The 20352-nt window shown below is 42.8% G+C and overlaps 1 protein-coding gene across 3 annotated transcripts in view; it reads right to left on the bottom strand.

Moving 5' to 3' along the window:
* The window catches only part of ST8SIA5 (ST8 alpha-N-acetyl-neuraminide alpha-2,8-sialyltransferase 5), a 37455-nt gene extending 17310 nt beyond the window's left edge, over nucleotides 1-20145 (bottom strand). For 2 of the 3 annotated variants that reach the window (XM_035559956.1, XM_035559957.1), the window contains exon 1: nucleotides 20015-20145. In XM_035559956.1, coding sequence (XP_035415849.1) covers nucleotides 20015-20145 — 131 coding nt within the window. Of the gene's footprint in view, nucleotides 1-6972; nucleotides 7081-20014 lie in introns of all 3 variants that reach the window. The other variant, XM_035559955.1, reaches the window with a different exon arrangement.
* Between the last annotated feature and the right edge of the window lie 207 nt (nucleotides 20146-20352).

Below are 20352 nucleotides of genomic sequence, written 5' to 3'. Positions count from 1 at the left end.
GTCAGGCGTTTTAAATGAAACCATTTTCTGCTGCACAAACGCCCTCCCGTTTTGCTCGTTCCTGCAGTGCTGGTTCTGCACTGCTCGTGGTGAGGCTGCAGCACTTACGCTGCACGGTAGCAGAGTATCGCAGGAAGAATTCCACCTACCCTGCAGGAAAAACAAAGATCTTTCAAAAAATACACATTATCTAGTGACTAAGAAATGAGAACAAGAGAACTAAGCCCTGCAGGCTTCCATTGAATATTTACTAAGAGAGATGTCCAATTTGCAGTGCTTGCACTCATCAGTATGGGCAGATCCATGGCCAAGTTCAAGTCTAGAGTCACCTTCGTCACTCAGGAACCTTACAAGTGTGCTAGGGCACAATCCCCAAAGCACATGGGGACTCACATTCATCCAGAAGGGCTAGCAGAGGATCCTCAGAACTTTTTAGCAAAAGCATTGCTCAAGTGGAGCGTATAATGATTACAGGGGCTCTGGAAAATTCAGGCAAAACAAAGCCAAGTAGGTACTGACTTCATCAGCCCATTGTGAGTGAGGGACCAAATCCTGCCAGATTTTGCCTCTATTAATAATTCTATGTGACGTTAAGATATGCAAGGTTTGGTCAAAAGGTTTAAGGGCCTGACATCATTACTGTGATATTTTCCCCCCAAAAACAGCAACCTACCACTTCACGTGTCATATCATCCTACGACTGCACACATATGCTTTTGTTAGAAGGCATTTAGGTACAACGCCTGTTGGGCAGAAGAAGGTGATGTAGAGGTAAGTGAATGGCAGGCAGGAACAGGGACCTCAGGTGCCATCCTCACAGACACTGCCTGGACTACAGGATTAGCACGGAGATCAAGAGCAGTCTCTGAAGCTGATGGAAACCATAAGGACCTTTTGTACTATACCTTGTGAAAGAAAATACCTGTAGATGTACTGGTGTTGAATGAGATCCCCCTGCTCCAAGAACGAGTAGGTGAAGCAGAAATGTTTGACGCCCTCAGATTAACTTACACTTCTCTAGAGCCGTGGCACAAAAAATCTCATTGCTGTATGTGTTGTTTCTGCCCTCTGAGAGGCTGTGTTGACTTGTCCACACCAGGCTGTTGCTTGAAAGACTGAAGTGAGAGAAAAGCTGCTGTGTGCACAAAGGCAAGGCTGAAGAAGCAAGAGTCTTCTGTACGGAAACTACCTCCACCTTGGGGACAACAAATATGAAGAAAGATTTTTCACATCCCTCCTGTCTATCTCCTGCTGATGCCAATGGCACTAGCATTAACTGGTTTAAATCTCTTACAATCTTCATCTCTAATGTTAATATATATGTGTGTCTAATTGATCACTAACTTTCAGTAAGTGGCTGTAGCTAGAAACAAAATGTGTCATTATGAAGTGTCATGTAAAAATGAAAATATAAGCATTCACAGAATAATTCACAAAATGGTTAAGGTTGGAAATGACCTCCGGAGGCCATCCGGCCCAACCCTCTGCTCAAGCAGGGACACCTAGAGCGGGCTGCCCAGGAATTACTGCATCCAGTTCTGCTGCTTCAGCTTTGAGGGTCCAAGACACTGAGGATTTATGAAAGGACCTATAAGAATGATTTGGGTTCCAAAAAGTATGAGAGACATATGATACTTAATCTAAACATATGGTGACTAAGTAGGGAGGACCAGTGCTGCACCAGGAAGCAATTCCTAGCAGCAGAAAGCTTTTCAGTACAGAATACCACGGAAAAATAATATCCAGTGCTTTGGAAGATGAGGATAGAAATAGCATCTTTAGCTCACATACGCTTTTCTTTCTAAAAGAACTGGAATAATCAAACAAAAATAAAGAGATGAAATTCTTGAATAAGGACTCACACTTTCCAGACACTGTGTACCTGAGTTTAACAGCTGTTATCTTATGAACCCCCTGAGTAACCACCTAGGATATTTTGAAATGTTTGGCTAGATATCTCTTTATAGTGTCACAAGTTTGTCTGTGTTTTTGGTAATAGATAGCACCAGAAGTGTCCAGAAATGTCTCAGAATCCCCTGCTTATCTTCCAGATTTTTATGTTAAAACAAAACAAAACAAAAGTGCTTCCACAAACCAGATCTAAATTCAATAGTTTGATCTTTTACAGAGGAGGAGTAGCTTTTGTATTTCCGTCCCTTAAAAGCACTTCATTGATAGCTCTACCTCCCTATTAACCTTAGAAAAGTCCATGCATCAGTCTGGCATATCTCAGAAGTGTCCTGTTTCTGGAGTCCTTATCTGATCCAGTCGAGTGACTTCACAGGCACTTTACACATCTGTACAGATGAGATGACAGTTGTGATACCCTGCGAATGTGTTTTTCACCACTACTATGAGAGTTTCTGGCAAACTAGCACTTGCTGCTCCCTGCCATTCTGCTTTTGATAACCTGTCCTCATGCCCCAGTACAAAAATCATTTGGGATCATTTGGGATTGCCTGGCTCTGCTGCCCTAAGCCACGTTTAGGAGCATGAACTGACCACGCATCCACTCCTGCCAGTGCCACGTTGTTCCCTTCTCATCTGTCCACTTATTCAAGACCAAGGTTTCCCCAGAATTTCCATCTAACATACTGGTCAGTAGAGCAGAGATGGGGGTGAAATACCAGGACCTAAAGCAGAAACAGCCTTAATTGACATAGCAAAGTCCCAGCAACCTCCCACAGTTTGTTCACTCACTGGGGATAAGCCCATCTCACAGACATACTCCCAAACCAACACCACAGCTGCCTGTGCCACCTGGGCCTCCTTCCCCAGAGACTGCCATGCATCTCCATTTAGAGGCTTTTCCACCTCACAGCGTCACCCTCAGAACGATTTAATGGAGAGCATACTGAATGGGCATTTTGAAGGAGACTTTGTTGTTTCTTTTCTTTCCTGATCACCATATCAAAACACCGGCTGCTGACAAGCAGCAGCAGGGTATCCTGCAGGGACTACTGTTTTACCAGATTCATTTCAGAGTTCTCCAATTTTAATAAAACTGCTGTTCAGCTGTTTTAATCAAGCCCATCCCTATCACTCTGATTGAAATAAGCCGCTGATGTTGTTATCCATATGACCACCTGGGAGGCATAACAAAACATATGACAACACTTATACATCAATAACATTTCAAAAACACAGTTTATTGTTGCAAGCAATTGTTGTCGGTTTTTTTTCCCCTTGTGTTTCTCAAGATTTTAGTATCTTTGTATGAGGAGTTCAGCTCTGTGACTTAAGGAACATCCTCAACTACCATCCTAGTCAATGAGGTCTGATGGTTCAAGCCCTGACTTTCATTCTTGTAAAATGTGTATTTGATGAAATCAGTGGATTACACTTTCTATTTTGTAGCCACTGGGACAAAGTTCCCTACGTGCTATACTGGAGAATTCAGTGTAGGAACCAGCAGGCCTGAAAGTATACAGCTCACTTCTTTCACCTGTCAAAGGCTTCTGTGGTCTTACTACCTATGTCCTATATTGAACCCCATCTTCAGCTCAGATGGACTGAAGGTGACAGAGAACACCATAACCCAACCAATAGGCCAGATGTATCATCACACCATTAAGGCAGTTTAATCTTGGCAACAACAAATGCTTTAGGAATGAAGGTTCACAATCCCAGTAAGTTGCAAAACATATTAAAGGAGAACAGAGCACTATGAGCTCTAGAAAAGAGCCCAAATGCACAGAAGAATCTATAGGAAAGTCCACCTTCTTTTGAATGTACACACCTACAGTCGGCCTCACCACCCCCCTGGCTTTGGAGGCTTACATGTTTTACTAAGTAACCTTTTCTTAAGAATAAAGTATTCACAACTTTATTGCTTCCTAAAAGATGTGCAGCAATGCACTATGCATGGAAATGAAGCTTTTGGTGCTCAAGAAGTCCCAGCAAATACAGACCTCTGTGGGAAAACTACTCACAACAATAATAGCTGCCACAAACCTGATCCACACTCTCCGTTGCACCACATAGTGAGCCAAGTTCATGATACCACTTTTTATCTCCATGGAACAGCTCTGTGCAATCTAAAAAAGTGTCTCATGCCCTGGGATGAAAAGCCTTGGTTAGCTTGATTACTCTGGGACAGTGGAGCTGCCTGCAACTCGAGTAGGGCTCATCTTCTGAAACTGTAGTGAACTCCCTTGGACAATAAAAAACATGCCAGCTGCAAGCCACACTTTACTTTGTACATTAGTCAATGCCTGAATCAGTTCCTATGGAAATCAGACAACATGATGTTCTTTACTTCTGAGCTATTTGATCCTTTTTGCCATGTTTGATCTTCACGGTTCATTGGTTTTGATACGGCCGCTACTCTTGTGAAGTCTGGCTGCCTTGCAATTGTAATGAAATTATTTTCTCAGTATGCCTTTTGCTTTGGAAGTCCTTTGTTTGCATCTAATAAATCACTCTTACAGAATGAGTAATGAGTTGTTAACGTCTCAGCACCACAGTTAAAAGATAAAGAGTAGTTATAGAATATACTTGGAACAATACCAGGCATGTATGAATAAAAATATACCAATGTACATGTAAATATATGAATTCGAGAACCTAATGAAAAGAATATTAGTACATATTTCAATTACTACCTCTAAAAACAAAACCTTCTACAAGGAGGTGATGACACACAATAAACTGCAGAGCCATGCAGTGAAAGGTATTTACTGTGCATATGCTGATGTATAGTTAGTTTTGTGCTCTTTAGACATCTCTCTGGAGATGTCTAAATGTATACAAGTAAAATGAGGCCAGCAAAATTTAGTCTGCAAGTTTTCTTTTTGGCAGAAAGAACTATTCACTAGAGGAAGGCTTGCTTTCAAATGATATCAACAGTTTGATGTTGGGTGTTATATTAAGATTCTCAGGAGAAGTCTAGTGGTAAAAAAGTAAGAAAGGTGATCAAAGGTAAACAGCAAACAGATTATGACATAGCTCTGCAGTTACTCACCACAGTCTCACCTCTACGCGTATACAGTTCTTTTTTATTTTGCTGTATACTTAGCTTTCAAGCAGTAGACAAATGGGTAAATAACATCTGTAACACGTTTATGTGCAATGCATGTCACAGCTAGATTTATCCCTAACTCGAAAACCCCATCTTTCAGCTCCACAGTCATTAACCTGACACTGACTTTGACATTTACGTATTTATATTGTTATTATAACCTTTGGAATGTATACGTAACTCATGCAATTAGATCCTGCTTGTATAAAAAACACTTGCATCCTGAACCTCTTCCTTGTTAAAGAGGCTAAACAGATTGAGAGGAGAACTGCTATTCAGTGTTGTTCAGTATTAGCATGTATTTTTCACTCAAGCATTTTGGTTCTCCATCCTGCACTCCATGATGGTTCAATTGTGTGGCCAAGGGTGCCTAGAGGGGGAAATCTGTACATATTAAACCTACCCTATCTTCAAGAAGATATCTGTCTTTGTGCCACATTTGGTCTTCTTATATGCCAAGTGCCTAGGCTGAAGATTTTGAGTATACAGACTGTAGATGCACACACTAAAAATGCAACAAAATAGACAGACGGATAGATACATGCATACATAAATACAGACTTAGAAAGAATGAACCATCCATCTCTTGTTCTGAGCTAAAACCTGCAGCTAATCTGGTTGTTTTCATAATGCTCCCTTAACAAGTTAAACAAGCCGAGTGTTGAGCAGCACTGATAGGGATCACATTCCAGCTAAGAGTCCAACAGGAACTGCAGCATTGCTGTGGTTCAGTGAGACTGGGTGGTTTTTGGCAGGTCAGACTGTACTTCCACTTGCCTTTGAAATGCTCTCAGCTCCACAGCTGTAGTGGCATATGGTTACTGAAATATAGTGTGATGGTATTTCCCACAAAATACGTAATTTATCCAGGGAGAGTTTTATTTATACATACTTATTATATGTAAGCTTCTTTTAGTTACTTTATTTTTTTCTTTAACTTAAAGTGTTTCTAAGGTTTTCCTGCTGTTTTTTGAACTTGATACTACACGTGATTCAGGATTTTTTATTTCCTTCATGTCAATAGAGACGGGGAGTAAGTACTATGCACCGAAAGGTCCTTTTTTAACTATCCACAAGAATATTTCACCTTGTATCTCTGTGCACTGAACTCACAAAACTTTGATCCTCAAGGTAAAGGTCCTGGAGTTTGCCCTGTACAAAAGCTGAGAACTAGACAGTCTTCCCAGCAGGGCTTTTTTCTATAACCGAGGTTCCAGAAGACACCCCAAATGTCCCCCACACCTGACACTGATTTATACAGTTAGCATGTGATAGTCACGGAGCTCTTTGGGGACAACTGCAGACAGTTTCTTGCCTATGCACATGGCCTTTCATGACCCTTCATATATATATGTCAGTCTAAAGGATCCTACTACAAATTAATAAGTACCAAAAGTGCAACAGCACATTAGCACTTCTTAAATCATCTCAGAATAGTAAATAAAGGGAATACTCTGCTCTTGTCTTGACAGAACACTTCTCCCCTGGAAGTGTTTCAAATGGGAAGGATTAGAAGGATTTCAAATTAAATTACATTTTCTTAAAATATATATTCTGTTATAAAGAAAGCCTTGGGTCAGATTTTCCAGTGTGCTCTGCTTGCATCAACACTAGCATGCTGGGACATTACCCACTGCCCACCCAAGGCCCACTCTCCCACAGTGCCATATACTGACATATGGCCTTGGTGGGGGAAATGAAAATAGGAGAGGCCAGGACACAAGTCACCCTCCTGCATGGATGCTTACGGCATGTTCCAAAACAGCCCTGGGACCTCAAAGGGGGAAAACAGCACAGTGCTTGGGCATCCACAGCATCTTATGTGACATGGGGAGCTGTACTGAGCAGCCAAAGCAAACTGTAAATCTGTTTGTTCATACAGCCTGTGCCCACACTTGTGGTTCATACAAAGAGCACGAGATCTCTGTAGTCATTCCCTCTGGTGTTGGTACCTGGTGCCTGTGTCACTGCCACTCTTCACTGCTCCGTCATCCGTGAAATTAAAGGTGCCGGTCCAATTTGCCAACTCCTCTCCATTCTGCCAGCTAAACTGCAGCCCTCTAGCAAGAAAATGAGGCAGTTGATATTTGATAACATTCATTAGTTCACTATCAGCACGAGTTCTCGTGTCCTTTTTCTTAACACAGAAAGGTGACTATGACACAAACATCAACAAAAACAACAAAAAGATACCAAGAACCACAATTCATTATCTTACTCGTACAAACACTTAATTTTCACTTCCCATAGACTCTTCAAGTCCTTGTCTGAACACACCAGCAGTTGCCCCAACTAAACTGGAAGGCCAGCAACCATCTGTGCTCAAGAACATACAGATGCATTAAGCAAGTCACAAGTACAAAAAGTTGGAGACTGATGTGAAAAACTCCAGGGCCAAAGAAGTAAACATTCCAAACTTCCAGTTTACATCTCCCATAGTTGTTAAATGTGGTGGGCACTGGATCTTTCCTCTGATTTGTTGGCCATGCTGGCAAAGGATTTATCATTTATCATATTTGATGACTTCACTAAATCACTCCATATTGCTGCTTCTCCCTACTTGGGAAGACGGTATTTTTTAAGCAAATGCAAATCACAACCATCACAACTCCCTGTCTTCTAAACTTTCACAAAGTCATTGCAAGTCTCATGATGCCTGCAGTCTTCTGGAAACTCCACCTATAGTTGGTTAGAAATTTCACATGTATTTAAAAAAGCTGTGTCTGAAGAAACACTTGACAATACAAGCCAAATCCCTCCTATGGCTCAGAAGTCAACGAAAAGGAATCTTGCTGATTGTTATTTTTAAGCTTCTCCATTTTAACCCAATTTCGTGATTTCAGAAGCCTGGCAGCTGAGTTGTGAACATTTGGTGCTTCCAATACTGAAAGTTAACTTCCTGGCTGGGCTGTGTGGGAACAGCCAGGAAGCAATCTGCCCGCCTGCTCTGCCCAAAAGAAAGGGCATCCAGGACCCCACTAGGCTTCTTGGTCAGCAGGCTGATTGCAAGGACTGGAGCATCTCTCAGACCACCTCCATCCCCTAGTCCAACTGGCAGCAGTTATCAGCACAGGCAGTTTAGAAGGATGGATATGGGGCATTAAAAAAGGCCTCTCTGCTTCCTGCAGCAGAAAAGTGGAGTAGCTCTACAGGGCTCCCAAAACATGCAGGAAGTATTTCTTTGCTCTGTACTGTGGAAACACGTGCACATAACTTCCTTGTTGTCATAGTTCTTTTAAGACAACATTGTCCAAATATCTTCAGTGCAGGCATTTCCACCTGAGCTGTCTTGGTCCTTAAAAATCAGTAGAGACTGGCTCAGTACAGTTAGGTTTGGGAAAGATTCACCTGATCAAAGACTGTCCTTCCCCTAGGGGAGGCTGATCACTGCTGCAAAGCCTCCCTCTGCCAGCAGCACAGGGAGCCCAGGGTTGCTTGTAGTGTGGGCACATGTGACAGAAGCATCCTACCACCCAAATCGTGCAATGCATGTCACCACAAATTTTTTTTTGACCTGTAAATGACAAATTTTGAAAGGATCTATGATGGTTATTCTTGTATGCTTTGTGCCTTTTAATCTTTTTGGTTTTGTTTTGTTTTTTTTTTTATATTGAAAACCAACTTTCTGGTAAAGGCACTTTTTGTGAAAGGAAATTCTGAGGGAGGTAGGGAGTAGTTTAAACACTGTGAAAAAATAAAGGGCTAGCATCCTAAACTGCCCCCTCAACTTGGAAAATGACATCAAAGGGTGTGTAGTTTATACTGTAATGCCTGCAAGCTAATGCAGTGCTGTGGCTTACCAGGGAGTCACGTACCTTCAACACTGCTCTGACAGCTTTTAATCAGCTGAGGTTGCCCGAGGTGATGACTTCTAAGTAGAAGTTGGGTGTGAAGAAAATATGAGAAAATTCTCACTTTGACTAAGACACCTTCTCTTTCAGGCTTGTTAAACACCCATGATTCTCTCCCATGCATCATAGTCTAACACTTTTTTTGCTGCAGTTTATGACTCTGGCAGAATAGTGTAAATGTCCTTGTAAAAGACATCTAACTGTATGGCCTTATAAATATGTTTTAACTGCTAAGGGCAGCAGTGTATGATGCATGGGGAGAGGGAGAAGAAGTGTGGGAAAACCAAGTTGGAATTGAAATTTTTAATTGGATTTAAATTGGCTATTTTGAGCTTAGACACTAACTTGCAAACTGAAATAGCATCAGTCTGGATAAGTAGCAGGTATCGATGTGTCCCTCAGAGGTCAACTCTCCTAAAGTGTAGCCAAAATTCAGGGAGATGAAATGAAGAATTAAAACAATTGGTAAAGCCTTTTCCCTTTGTACATCTTCACTCTGCACGTAACAGCTGGAAGGAAAGCGAAGTAAATGCTTAAAGGTAGCGTGGGGATCTGTCCCTAAAGCAACGGAAATGATAAAACCACCTTCTAATGCTCCCACCTCATCAGGCCTTTTTGGGAACACCGCGTACTCTCACTGAGGCATCAAGTTTACAGGAGGACACACAAATGTTGGGTAAGATCCAAGAGGAGATCGGGAAGACTAATGGTGAGGACTGGTAGGTATGTCTCATGAGGAACAGCTTAAAATACTCAGCTTTGAAATGGTAGACCGGGGGAATTGAGGTACAGAAATACCTGATGAGGGCAAGCAGGGAGCAGGGTATGTTGCTTCTTCCTCTACATGGTAAGGAGAAAACACAAGGTGGTGAGCTGAGCTTAGGGTTAGGAGCAAGCCAAGTGTCGGATCTTGAATGAGACAGGAAAAAGGGACCATCCAGTGCTCTTCTTCCAATGAGCAGGTGCTACAGAGTTTAGCAACATACAGGCTTATATATACACAAAACATACCATAGAAGACATTACACAGCTCATAGGACTGTGTCTCACTGCAAGTCCACAAGATTGACACAAGCGTAACGTACAGCATTTTCTGGACTGAATATTCAATAGGCCTATTCCTCCTAGTAAGAAAAATTCCCACAAATAATGGTTTTCAGTATTAAGACTGAGTAAAAAAAATCAAGGATGAGACATTTGCAAACACTGACCTGAATTAATTCTGTTCCTAACAAGATTACTCTAAGTATCACCATTGATTTCAGTCAATCAGCCCTGAGTTAGGAGATTTTAGTTGTAAAAACGTAAAATTTTCTAATGCTTTCAATTGTGAGTTTTAAATGTTCATAAATACTATCTGTCCAAATCTGCAAACAAACTGAGAAAATAGATCAGAGTCACGAACTGCTCCATCAGCAGGTTTCTTTGGCATATTATGGTAGTTAAATACTAGCACATTCACTCTCAGCACTAACTACACTTCAACCGGTAGAAAATTAGGTAAATTAAGCTTCCGTGAATCAGAATTGCAATAGGGATGCATATACAGGATGTGAACAGAAAAGGCAGATAAAAAGAAGCAAGACAAAACAGAAGGTTAAGAGAGATTAAAAGAAGAGAAGGGAAGGGAAGGGAATGAAAGGCAAGGAAATGACGTAGATGTAGAGGTCTTCTATGTAAGTTGGACAGTTCATGTCACAGAGTTAAAAAAAAAAAAAAAAAAAGCAACATCAAAGCCTTGGATCATTACCAACAATTACCAATGGTGGAACTTTGCCATTTGCTCAATTTGCCCTACCGTTATTTCCATTTTCTATTTCTAACCCTTCTAAAATTAGCACATTTCCCCAACATCTGATGCTGGTGATGACAAGGGAAAACTTTATAAAAGATGTAATAACCAGAAACGCTATCAGCGCTCTGTGCATTCACTGTAAGCAAATTTCTCATGAAGGAAGTTTTGCTGTGGGCAAACCGACTGCCAGTTTACAGACATCACAAGCTTACGGACAGCATTAATCACCGGACTTACCCCTAACGTATAGGAGAACGAGCAACCTGGCACCTCGTGTTCAACAAACACCTTAAGTTGGATGTCTTAGCAAGAAAGACCTTGAATTTCAGGTAAATGTCAAGGCAATATTTTGAACCTAATTGGTACCTGTAAATGCAGAAACAGTATGTGGTCAGATAAACACTGCCATAAGGCAAGAATAGAGGGAGGGGGCGAAAAAGAGGAAGAAAATTAACAAAGCAGCAGTAATTCTGAAGGGCTTGTCAAGACCGGCTGTCGAAGCAGCAGGAAGCAAAGCAAAAAGCTCATTGCCATAATCCAAACAAGAAACAACCCCTGCACAAGCAGAGGTTTTAATAGCAGAGCACATCAATTATGCGGGTTTTGAACAATTATGAGGTTTTTGAACTAGTAGGCAAGAATGAACAAGAGTGGATGGATTGCAGCAAGGAGTTTTGTGTCTGCGCTGCCTTCTCCCCAAGATCCCACCTCAGGGGGGTCTTGCTGCCTTTCTGAAGCATGAAGGCAAGGTGAAAATTCAGCTCAGACAAGAAGGCTTTTTAAAGGGAGCTGTTCTACAGCAAATAAATGGAGAGACAAAAGACTTTATGCACTACTGGGCATGTTAGAGCCTGTCTAGAGCATCACACGAGCAGTGCGAGGAGAGGGCACGGAGCAGCACCTTGCATTCCAGAGCCAACTCACTCCCCAAAACCACCAGCTCATCTCATTTTATCCCAGCCAGCAAGCAATTTCCACTCATCTTCCAAGGTGACAGCTACCACTACCCTCATCCTGTATCTACCAGAGGCAGACTAAACCCAGAGGCAAGCAAAAATGGACAGAAACCAATGTCATTTTACACCAGTGAAGCAAAGCCAAAATCTGACTCAGCTTGCTGGTCTACCACAGATGGGCAGGCAATGGGAAGCAGAGGGTGCCTTCTCTGAAGGGGTGAAAGGAAGGCACAAATGTCCTCACAAGCAAGGCACATTACTGCATTTTCTTTTGGAACTCCCTCTCTTACTCGCCTTTACTTTCCCTGTTCTTTCTTTCTAGCAATTCTCACGTTCCTTCCTTGTGCGCATTTTCTTTAGCAAAGACAGTATTGGGACATGACAGGAAGCCCAGCTTTTTTGACTTGGCTCCTCTTTCAGTTACAAGTTAATAATATATACATTAATTTCATACAATAGTTTTCATTTAATTCCATTAATAATTTTAATTTGATCCCATTAAGTTTAATTCCATTAATAATTTTACAATCCTATTTCTTCAGGTTTGGTAATGGTGCTGCCCTACACTGTTCCATGCCACCCAAACACGATGCCATATGCAGGCCCTGCCCTGACAAACTGACAGTCCAGGCCATGTACTGGCTTCCCAAAGTCAGTGGAAAATCACTTACTTTCACTCTACCTCAGTTTCCCCACTTCATAATCCTTGTGCCCTTGAGAAGAGGAACTGAAGACTTCAGTGTTAAATGATCTTGCTACTCTCCTGGCAACTGGAAAGTGATCCCCCTAGACTATTAACACAGATGTCACAGAGATAGGAAAGTCAGATGATTAATCATGCTGAAGATCCAGTTCCTTCTTTCCTGCAAAATATGGAAAATATGACTCACTGTGTCCCCAGGGTGGATGGAAAATAAAACAAAACCAGTGGTATGCATGAATGACCTGTAGATTAGAGTGATTGAAAACAGTCACTAAGATGGATCAGAAAGCAGAGGAGGTTGGAAAAAAGGGGGAATATCAGGATGTAGCAATGTGACAGACTGCTGCAGTCATGAAGCCAATGGAGACAGTAAGTGGAGTCTGGGAGGAAAATCAATGATCTTAATCTGCCTTCTGCACAGGCCAGAAACAGCAAGTTTATTTACCCAGCACTTGAGAAGACATCAGAGGCGCTCAAAAATCCCTAGATATCAAGGGGTAAATAAGGCATCCACTAGGAAGCAATGAGACCCTGAGATCAAACCCAAACCAGAGGAGTTGAGCTGCACTAGCCTCTGAGTCCAAAAACTCTGCTTTGCTGACAAGGGATCAAGACTTGGTCACTGAAGACAATGAAATTGGCTGACAAGTGAAAGGCAAACACTTACTTGAACTGTTTATTAAAACTCACATTTGCACTCAGTGGAAGCAGATTTGAATCTGACTTATCAAGCTCCAAAAAATACTTACTTCTTCAGTGAAATGAGCAAAATGTTCATATTTCTACTCCCTGCAATAATAGAGAGCAATACGATATAATATAGGTCCCATGAAGAGGAAAACATGGATGGAGGATGCTGGAAATGGGCACGTGTGGTTACATCACACATTGGCCCATACTGCACTACCCTGGGGACGAGCCTGGCTCTACATGTTAGAGGGAAATGCTAGTAATAAAGTGGTGGAGGAGTATATTTTGACTAGCACAAAGAGCAAAATTGGAAACATAGGTGGGAAGCTTCTGGATTATAACCGCTATTATAGAGAAATAAAAAAGGTTTTGTTTCATACAGCACATCTCACATTTGGGATAAATTTTGTATCAGATATTCACATGCAACTTCTGAAAAACCCGATCTAAAATGACTTCCCAAGAAAGATAAAACAATATGAACATTCCTTTTCTGATCTGTAGCTGGAAGATAAACATCCAAGGAGCAATAGAAAATCAGCATTTTGTAATAATTATTCGTAATTAAAAGCTTATTATTTGTAATAATTAGGGGAAGCATAAAAGCAACAACAGTTGACAGTGAAGCGGGTTGTGAACTTATCAAGAAAAAGGACCGATCAAGTCCCAGACGCAGAGTCTCACAGGAAATCCCAAGTATTTTAAGATGCCAGCAAATTCTGACATTTGAAACTGCAGCTCAGTGCAAAGACACCTGACACAGCATGGGTACCACAAGCAGCCTCACCAGGGCACTAAAGACCTGACTGAGCTAATTGCTTTGCAACTCATGTTTCCAAAGCTGATATATTTACTACAAGGTCAAGTGTCCCTAAACTGTGCTGTATTCTTCAGTGTAAACATAACCACCAAGCCCCAGTTGTGCTAAGGGTTTGGGTGGAAGATTACAAGCAAAATGCTTGATAAAGGCACTGTGCTCATACTCCGTGTCAGCCACATGAGTAGGCAAGATTCCCTCTCTCCATGTGTGCAAGCCTTCCATGCTGTTGAACAGTCAAGATTTTCATCTGGGACTGTGAAAAGCTTGGCTGTATTTGTTCTTATGGTAAGTGCCATGAAACTACAGCGATAGACATTGCTTTTAAGGTTTTCATCACAAGAGCTAACGCATAAAACTAACTACATAAAGAGGGCACAGAAGGACAGTGGCTATCGGCAGGGCTGATGAAAATGCAAAACGGATGCAAGCAATGGAGGGCAAGGACACCTCAAAGAAATGGGAGGTTAAGTCTGTAATTTGCCTGAGGGAGGCATGGACTGCTGAGCAATGAGTACACTTGAATTAAGAAACAAGAAATGAAATGAAAAAGCAATCAAGGGTAAGAATGAGGCACAGTGAAAGTATGAAAATACAGAGCTTTGCATGGCAATTTGGTCTGAACAGCATTCAGCAAGAGTAAGAACAATCAAGAAACTCCTATCAGTTCAAAAATTAAAGACCAAATCAACAGGACATCTTCAACAGTGGCCACCGAGGTGAGCAGTGGCCCTGACGTGATCACTCACAGCCAGAGCTGTGCGGGAACACGGTGTAGCACAACTCCAAGCAGAAATTTTGGGTTTAGCAGAAATTTTGTTCTACAAACACAGGGAAGTCTGAGCTTGGTACCTGCCCACACATGTAGAAGGAAGCACCCATTTTTTTCAAAATGAGATAAAGCAAGTTGATGGCAGGTTATAACAGAGATGCTTTTGAAAGATATGGAATGGGTTTCAAACTCCTTTGGATGAATAGTTTAGTTCACAGGTGTTGAATGCTGAGCATTGGGAAAACTCGACCACGACTCTGTCATACAAAGGCAACAGATGTGTGTAAAGTACAGAAAGCAGAGCCAGCCTAGGTATTAAGCCAAATATCCAAAAGAGCAGCCTAGATATTAAGCCAAATATCTAAAAAGAGCTGTTTGAATGGACAAAAACAGGCCTAGATCCCTGACTGATACAAGCTGCTGCTGGGTGTCCTGTGGATCAGTGAGGGTGACGGTCACCTCTTGGCCGGTAAATGGGACACCTATGATCCACCCCTGCAGGGCACGAAGCTCTGCAGAGCTTCTACAGCCCAACATGACCCCAACCCTACACAAGCCAACCACTGCTGTGCGGGGTGGGCTCGTGGGGAACTGGACCAGGGACTAAATGTCTGCAGGGCACCCTGTGGCGACTCACAGCACCCACGGCTTGAGCTCAGGAAGGATCAGTGTGACGCAGCGCAGAATGTCACGCTCAGGATAATGCAATTTGCACATGTAAAATACTGGAATAACTGACTTGCATTACCTTAAATTACTGTCATCCGGGGAATGGACAAGGACTGGCAATTCAGGGACTAGCTCTTCTGCGTTTTACCATCTTAACAGCGGAGGTGCTAGAAATAAAGCAAGTCTACAGGGAGCAGGGTTTCTGCATTAAGGAGATCTGTCAGGGAGTTTGCTAGAAGAAGTAACATGCCTCCATGCTCTGGTACTAAAACTTTAGCCACTTGCTGCTTTTCTTTCAAAGCAAATGGAAATTATGAGTCAGAAAAAACCTTTAAAAAACACTTAAAGCTACCTTCAGGTAGCTGAGGGTAGGATTTTGGCTTCGGGACACTTATCACGACAAAAGCCTCTGTTGCAGCCTTCAACAGAGCTGTAAGTGTCTGCAGACTTTTGCAGAGCTTTAATTCACATGCCAGGTACTTGTGAGCTCTCTAATTTTAACTGATGTGGGGAGACAGGAGCATGATGTAGAGCAACCACCAGCAACAACAAATAAGGGAATGGGACAACCAGCAATAATGGCTGTGGCAGCAGCTGAGTTAATCTATCAGCTCCCTGCTTCATCCCATTGCCACCTCCAGCCTCCCAGGGAGCTGGTTCGGCTCCCTGTCCTTGCAAGGTTAGTTAGGCAAGGTGGGGATGCCACCTCCTTACTCTCCATAAGACCTTGAAACACTCTCAGGAATACCCTGCAACAAGAAGAGCATTAACCTGGGATACACAGTCTCAGGATGGTCTCAAATAATGCAGTCTGCCTGCAAGGGAAGATTTGCTGTTTCTTGCTGAGTTAGTCTTTGAGGTTTTGTACATGCCCCCTCTGACAGACTCTAGGGTAATTTCTGTTTAAGTCTTCAATAGCTTTGAAAATGTGTTCCTCTTGGCTCAAAAGTGTTTTTAAATTCACCTCTTCAGCTGACTCTCACTCTGGGAGGAAGTCGGGCTGTTAGAAAAACAACATTTAGTGAACTCTGCCAGCATAAAATAGGCATATAACAAAGCATTAGTCTGGTATTTTTCCCTTGCCAAAGCAAGCAAGGACAGTCCTATTGATTTCTTCCACGCAACAGGTTGAAAGATGAGGACAGGGACGATTTCAACAGTTTTTACACTAGTGGCAGTTTCCTGATGTAATCCAGGATTATTCCCTGCTGGCCAAACAAGAGCTCACAAAAAAAAAAAAAAAAAAAAAAAAAAGAAAGGCCAACCCTCAGCTGAGCATCTGATTCAAAGGCAAATTCATCTGAAAGCTGCGCACTGGAAAGATGAGTCAATACAAAAGCAAGGAGCAGCTCTGGATTTAAGCAGAAGTCCATGGCATTTAACCTACTTTAACAGATCAATGCAGTGGATTTTTAATCATCATATTAATCCTAAAATAAAAATAATTACCCCAGAGATTCGTATTAAAGTCCCTTAATTATATCTCATTTCATCATCCTTTTTACTCGGGATCAGGAGCTACAGAGACCAGAGCTCCTGAAGTTATTCTCCAGCATGGAGTTTAAGTCTCTGGTTAAGACGTTAGCTGTTATGGGGATGAGAGACTGGCCTTGCTGAGAGCACTGACATTCATTTTGCTAAAGGATGGGAAAGAGGAAGAAAAGCCAAAAGGAAAAAGGGGGGAAAAAGGGGCAGGATTCAGCTTTCCAGTAGCACATTATAAAACAGCAGGCAAAGGAGCAGAGAACATTATACAGTGGGTGAAAAATGTGTGAATACCTAGAAATCCGATCTCTGTGTTCTCCCCTTTGCCCGGTGACACCAGGAGCTCATTAATAGCTCATTAAAGGGAAGGAGAGGACCTGACCAGAGGGTGGACCCCTTCTCAAATTCCTCTGACCAGAGTTTCTTTCCTGGAGCATCCTCTCCTACCTGCAGGCCTGCTGTCCCTGCAGCCAGGCCACAGGTGGAGGCAGGACCACCAGCCTCCACGGCACCCCCACAGGGAGCTTCGGAGGGTTTATGGCAATAAAACCGGCTCATTTCCTGCTTCTTTCCATCTGTCTTCCATGAAGATGTCCATGTCACTTACTGGGACCAGCCCCTTCTCTGCATTCCCCTGCGCTGTGCCCGAGCTGCTGGTTTCAGCTGTTTGCTTTAGGCCTCGCTGGCCTTCGGCCACTTCCCCCACCTTCTTGCAGAGAAACGAGCCAGCCCTGTGCTCTATTTAGGCTTAAAAGCACCGTACATTTACTGGAATATTATTTCAGGGCAATTTTCAGGTTTCTCTAAATATACTACTGAATTCCTTCCCGCTGCCTTGGGAAGAGGCCCGGAGGCCTGTTATTGATGTTGAACCCTAGCGAGTGAATGGCTTTAGGTTTAGGCAGCGTCCCCAAGCTCCAGCTTGGCAAGTGGCACTGAAACTATAAATATCCCACTTCCCCTCTGCAAGGAGGCTCTCCAAAACCACCAGCTCCACCATGGTCCCTGGGGGTGCACGCTACAACGCGTCCAAGGAGCCTCGCAGCCGGCATCAGCTTCTAGCAGGGCACTGGATGCGGGAGGTTTGTGGAAGGAGAGACCCAGCAAAGGTTACAGCCAGCCCTGTGTGGAGCAGCCGGCAGAAAACCAACCTGGGAACAGTCACTGCAGTGTTCTTCAGGGAAAGAAAAAGTGAAGAAGTGCCTTCATGATGATATTAAGGTAACGATGTAGGCTGGCAGGTAAATGACTTTTATATCGCTAATAACTGGCTGCCTGACACTGCCACATCCTGCATTTTTATTTCCGTGATGGACAGGAACTACCACTTCGCAGCAGAAAGGAGGATCAGTGCTTTCTCCCTGCACTGAGTGAGGGGCAAACCCTCTTTGAGACTTTTCCATGCAATAAAAAAGAAGGAAAAATGACAAATCGTTACAAGCCGGAATGAAAAAAATTAAATAAACAGTGGTTTGCAGTCAAAGAGACAAAATGTAGGCACACCTCCCTCCTTGAGCCCCGGGATGGCAGTGCTAGAAACCAAACTTTTTCCTAGCACATCTGGGAATTGTACATCACCCTTTTTTCCATTCCCTGCTAGCCTCTGGCAACAGGAGAGGCTCCCAGGGTATGAGGCAGGACAGAGACTGGCCACAGAGATCACTCAGTGTAAGGGTTATAGTTGTATCTTCTCACCATTTCCATTTTACTCGGCTATTTTTCATTTCAACCTATAGTTCGGATTTATTTTTCACTGCTCTTATCCTGTTGCAATTCATTTACACATAGGAAAGAAAGTACTGGCTGCAAGGTCTCTAGGACAAATGGGAAAAACTAAGAAAGGAAGGTTAGATGAGACCTCAGTTGGCCATCGAGTCATCCTCTCGACAAGGCAGCTCAGTACTACCCTAGTCTACCTAATGGGTCCCAGAAGACCCCAAAGATGGAGATTTTATGCTTTTTTAGCTAGCTTTATCCTTTAAATCTTTAAAAGCTTTCCCTCATGGTTAAACACAAATCTTTCTTGTTGTAACTTAAGCTCATCACTTCTTGTCATCTCAGGAGTCGTCAGAGAGATGTGTTCATTACCTTCATCTTCGCAGAAACTGGGTATTTCAAGACAGTTACCATGTCTCCCCTCGATTTTCCCCAAGGCAAACAAGCCCAGCTATTTTCCATGTTTTCTACACCTGCTGCTATCCTTTGGTTCCTTCCAACTGAGCCACATCTTTCTGGCAGTGAAGTGCCCAAAACACCAGAGTCCCTCAGTCAAGACTTCGCAGAGCACACAAATTGCTCCTGGCTAATCTACAACACTCCTGTCTATACATATTAATATCATGCTTGCTATCCCCCCTGTCAGTGAGAAACATTTGCTGATTTGTCAGCATTTTGCTTGCTCTTGGCACAAGACAAACAACTACATGAGCTGCAAACCTGGCAAGAACCAAACCATTGATCTCTTTTGGCAAATTTCAGCTAAATTCCACTAAAAAATTCCACAGCAGCTGCCTACACTACTGAAATCCACTTACCTCCAAGCCTGTAAGAGAAACAGACTTTAAATAAAATCATACAAGCCACAACTCTTCAAAATAGATTTCAGTAAAATAAACTCTGCGTGGGTCAAGGTTAAATACTCGTAGATCCCCACTGGTGCTTGCTGTAATAAGAGCAGGACCACTTGCTGATCAAAGGCTGATGTGCTCTACAACAAAGCAGTCTCAGCAGTAAACTCATGAGAATACAGCAGTGCAAAAATAAAGTGCTCTCTCTGATATTTGGAACACTAGGATTGCTACTATTGATTTTGGGAACTGCATCATGTTTGTTTCTAATGACACTAAAGTTTAGCCAATGACCACGCTGCCTTAATTCAACCTCTCAAGGCATTCCAGCTTGAATTTACGTAGGGTGAAAAGACTATATGGCAGGGTCTGATTGGGGCAGATACTCAGGTGATACAAGTCAGTCTAGCTTAAGTAAAGTAAGACCTAGATTTTAATAATGGCTGAGGATTAAACCACAATCTAAGAAACACACAAGTCATTATATGCCTACCCGCCCACCGTTCCCGGTTATTAATAATCTATCAGACATTACAGACACCAGATGTGCTCTCCCAGACTGACAACCTATTAATATTGTCAGTGCAACACCGGGAAGTGGTTTGAACCAGTGTAATGGTGAGGCTCGATCTCTGCCTTCCTCCAGTCCCATCAGACAACTTTTCCAGTTCCTTCCCACCCCCCTTTACCTTTTGAGATAGTTTCTCCCGTAGAGGATCTGCTGCAGCAAGGTGACCACGGCAAAGGCGCAGATGAATATGAAGAACAAAGTTCTGTTTCCCAGCAAATCCCTGCTTGACGAAGGGTCAGTGTATCCCATCCTTCTGAAAGGCCACTGAAGCTCCGCCGGGAAAAATTCAGTTCATTGTCCCCTTCACGCCCTTTTTGCTGGGAAGCCGAGGGGAACGTTTGCTGGCTTTTCTCTGAGCAATCCAAGTACAACGTATCCCATTGTTCGGCCCTGCTGCCCCTTCCTTGCCCCTTTTGGATGTGAGCTCCAGGATTGTGCGCAATGGCTCGCTTCCAC

This window comes from Cygnus atratus, chromosome Z (assembly GCF_013377495.2).
Source record: "Cygnus atratus isolate AKBS03 ecotype Queensland, Australia chromosome Z, CAtr_DNAZoo_HiC_assembly, whole genome shotgun sequence".
Taxonomy (NCBI): domain Eukaryota; kingdom Metazoa; phylum Chordata; class Aves; order Anseriformes; family Anatidae; genus Cygnus; species Cygnus atratus.
This window is presented reverse-complemented; position numbering and strand designations above follow the sequence as displayed.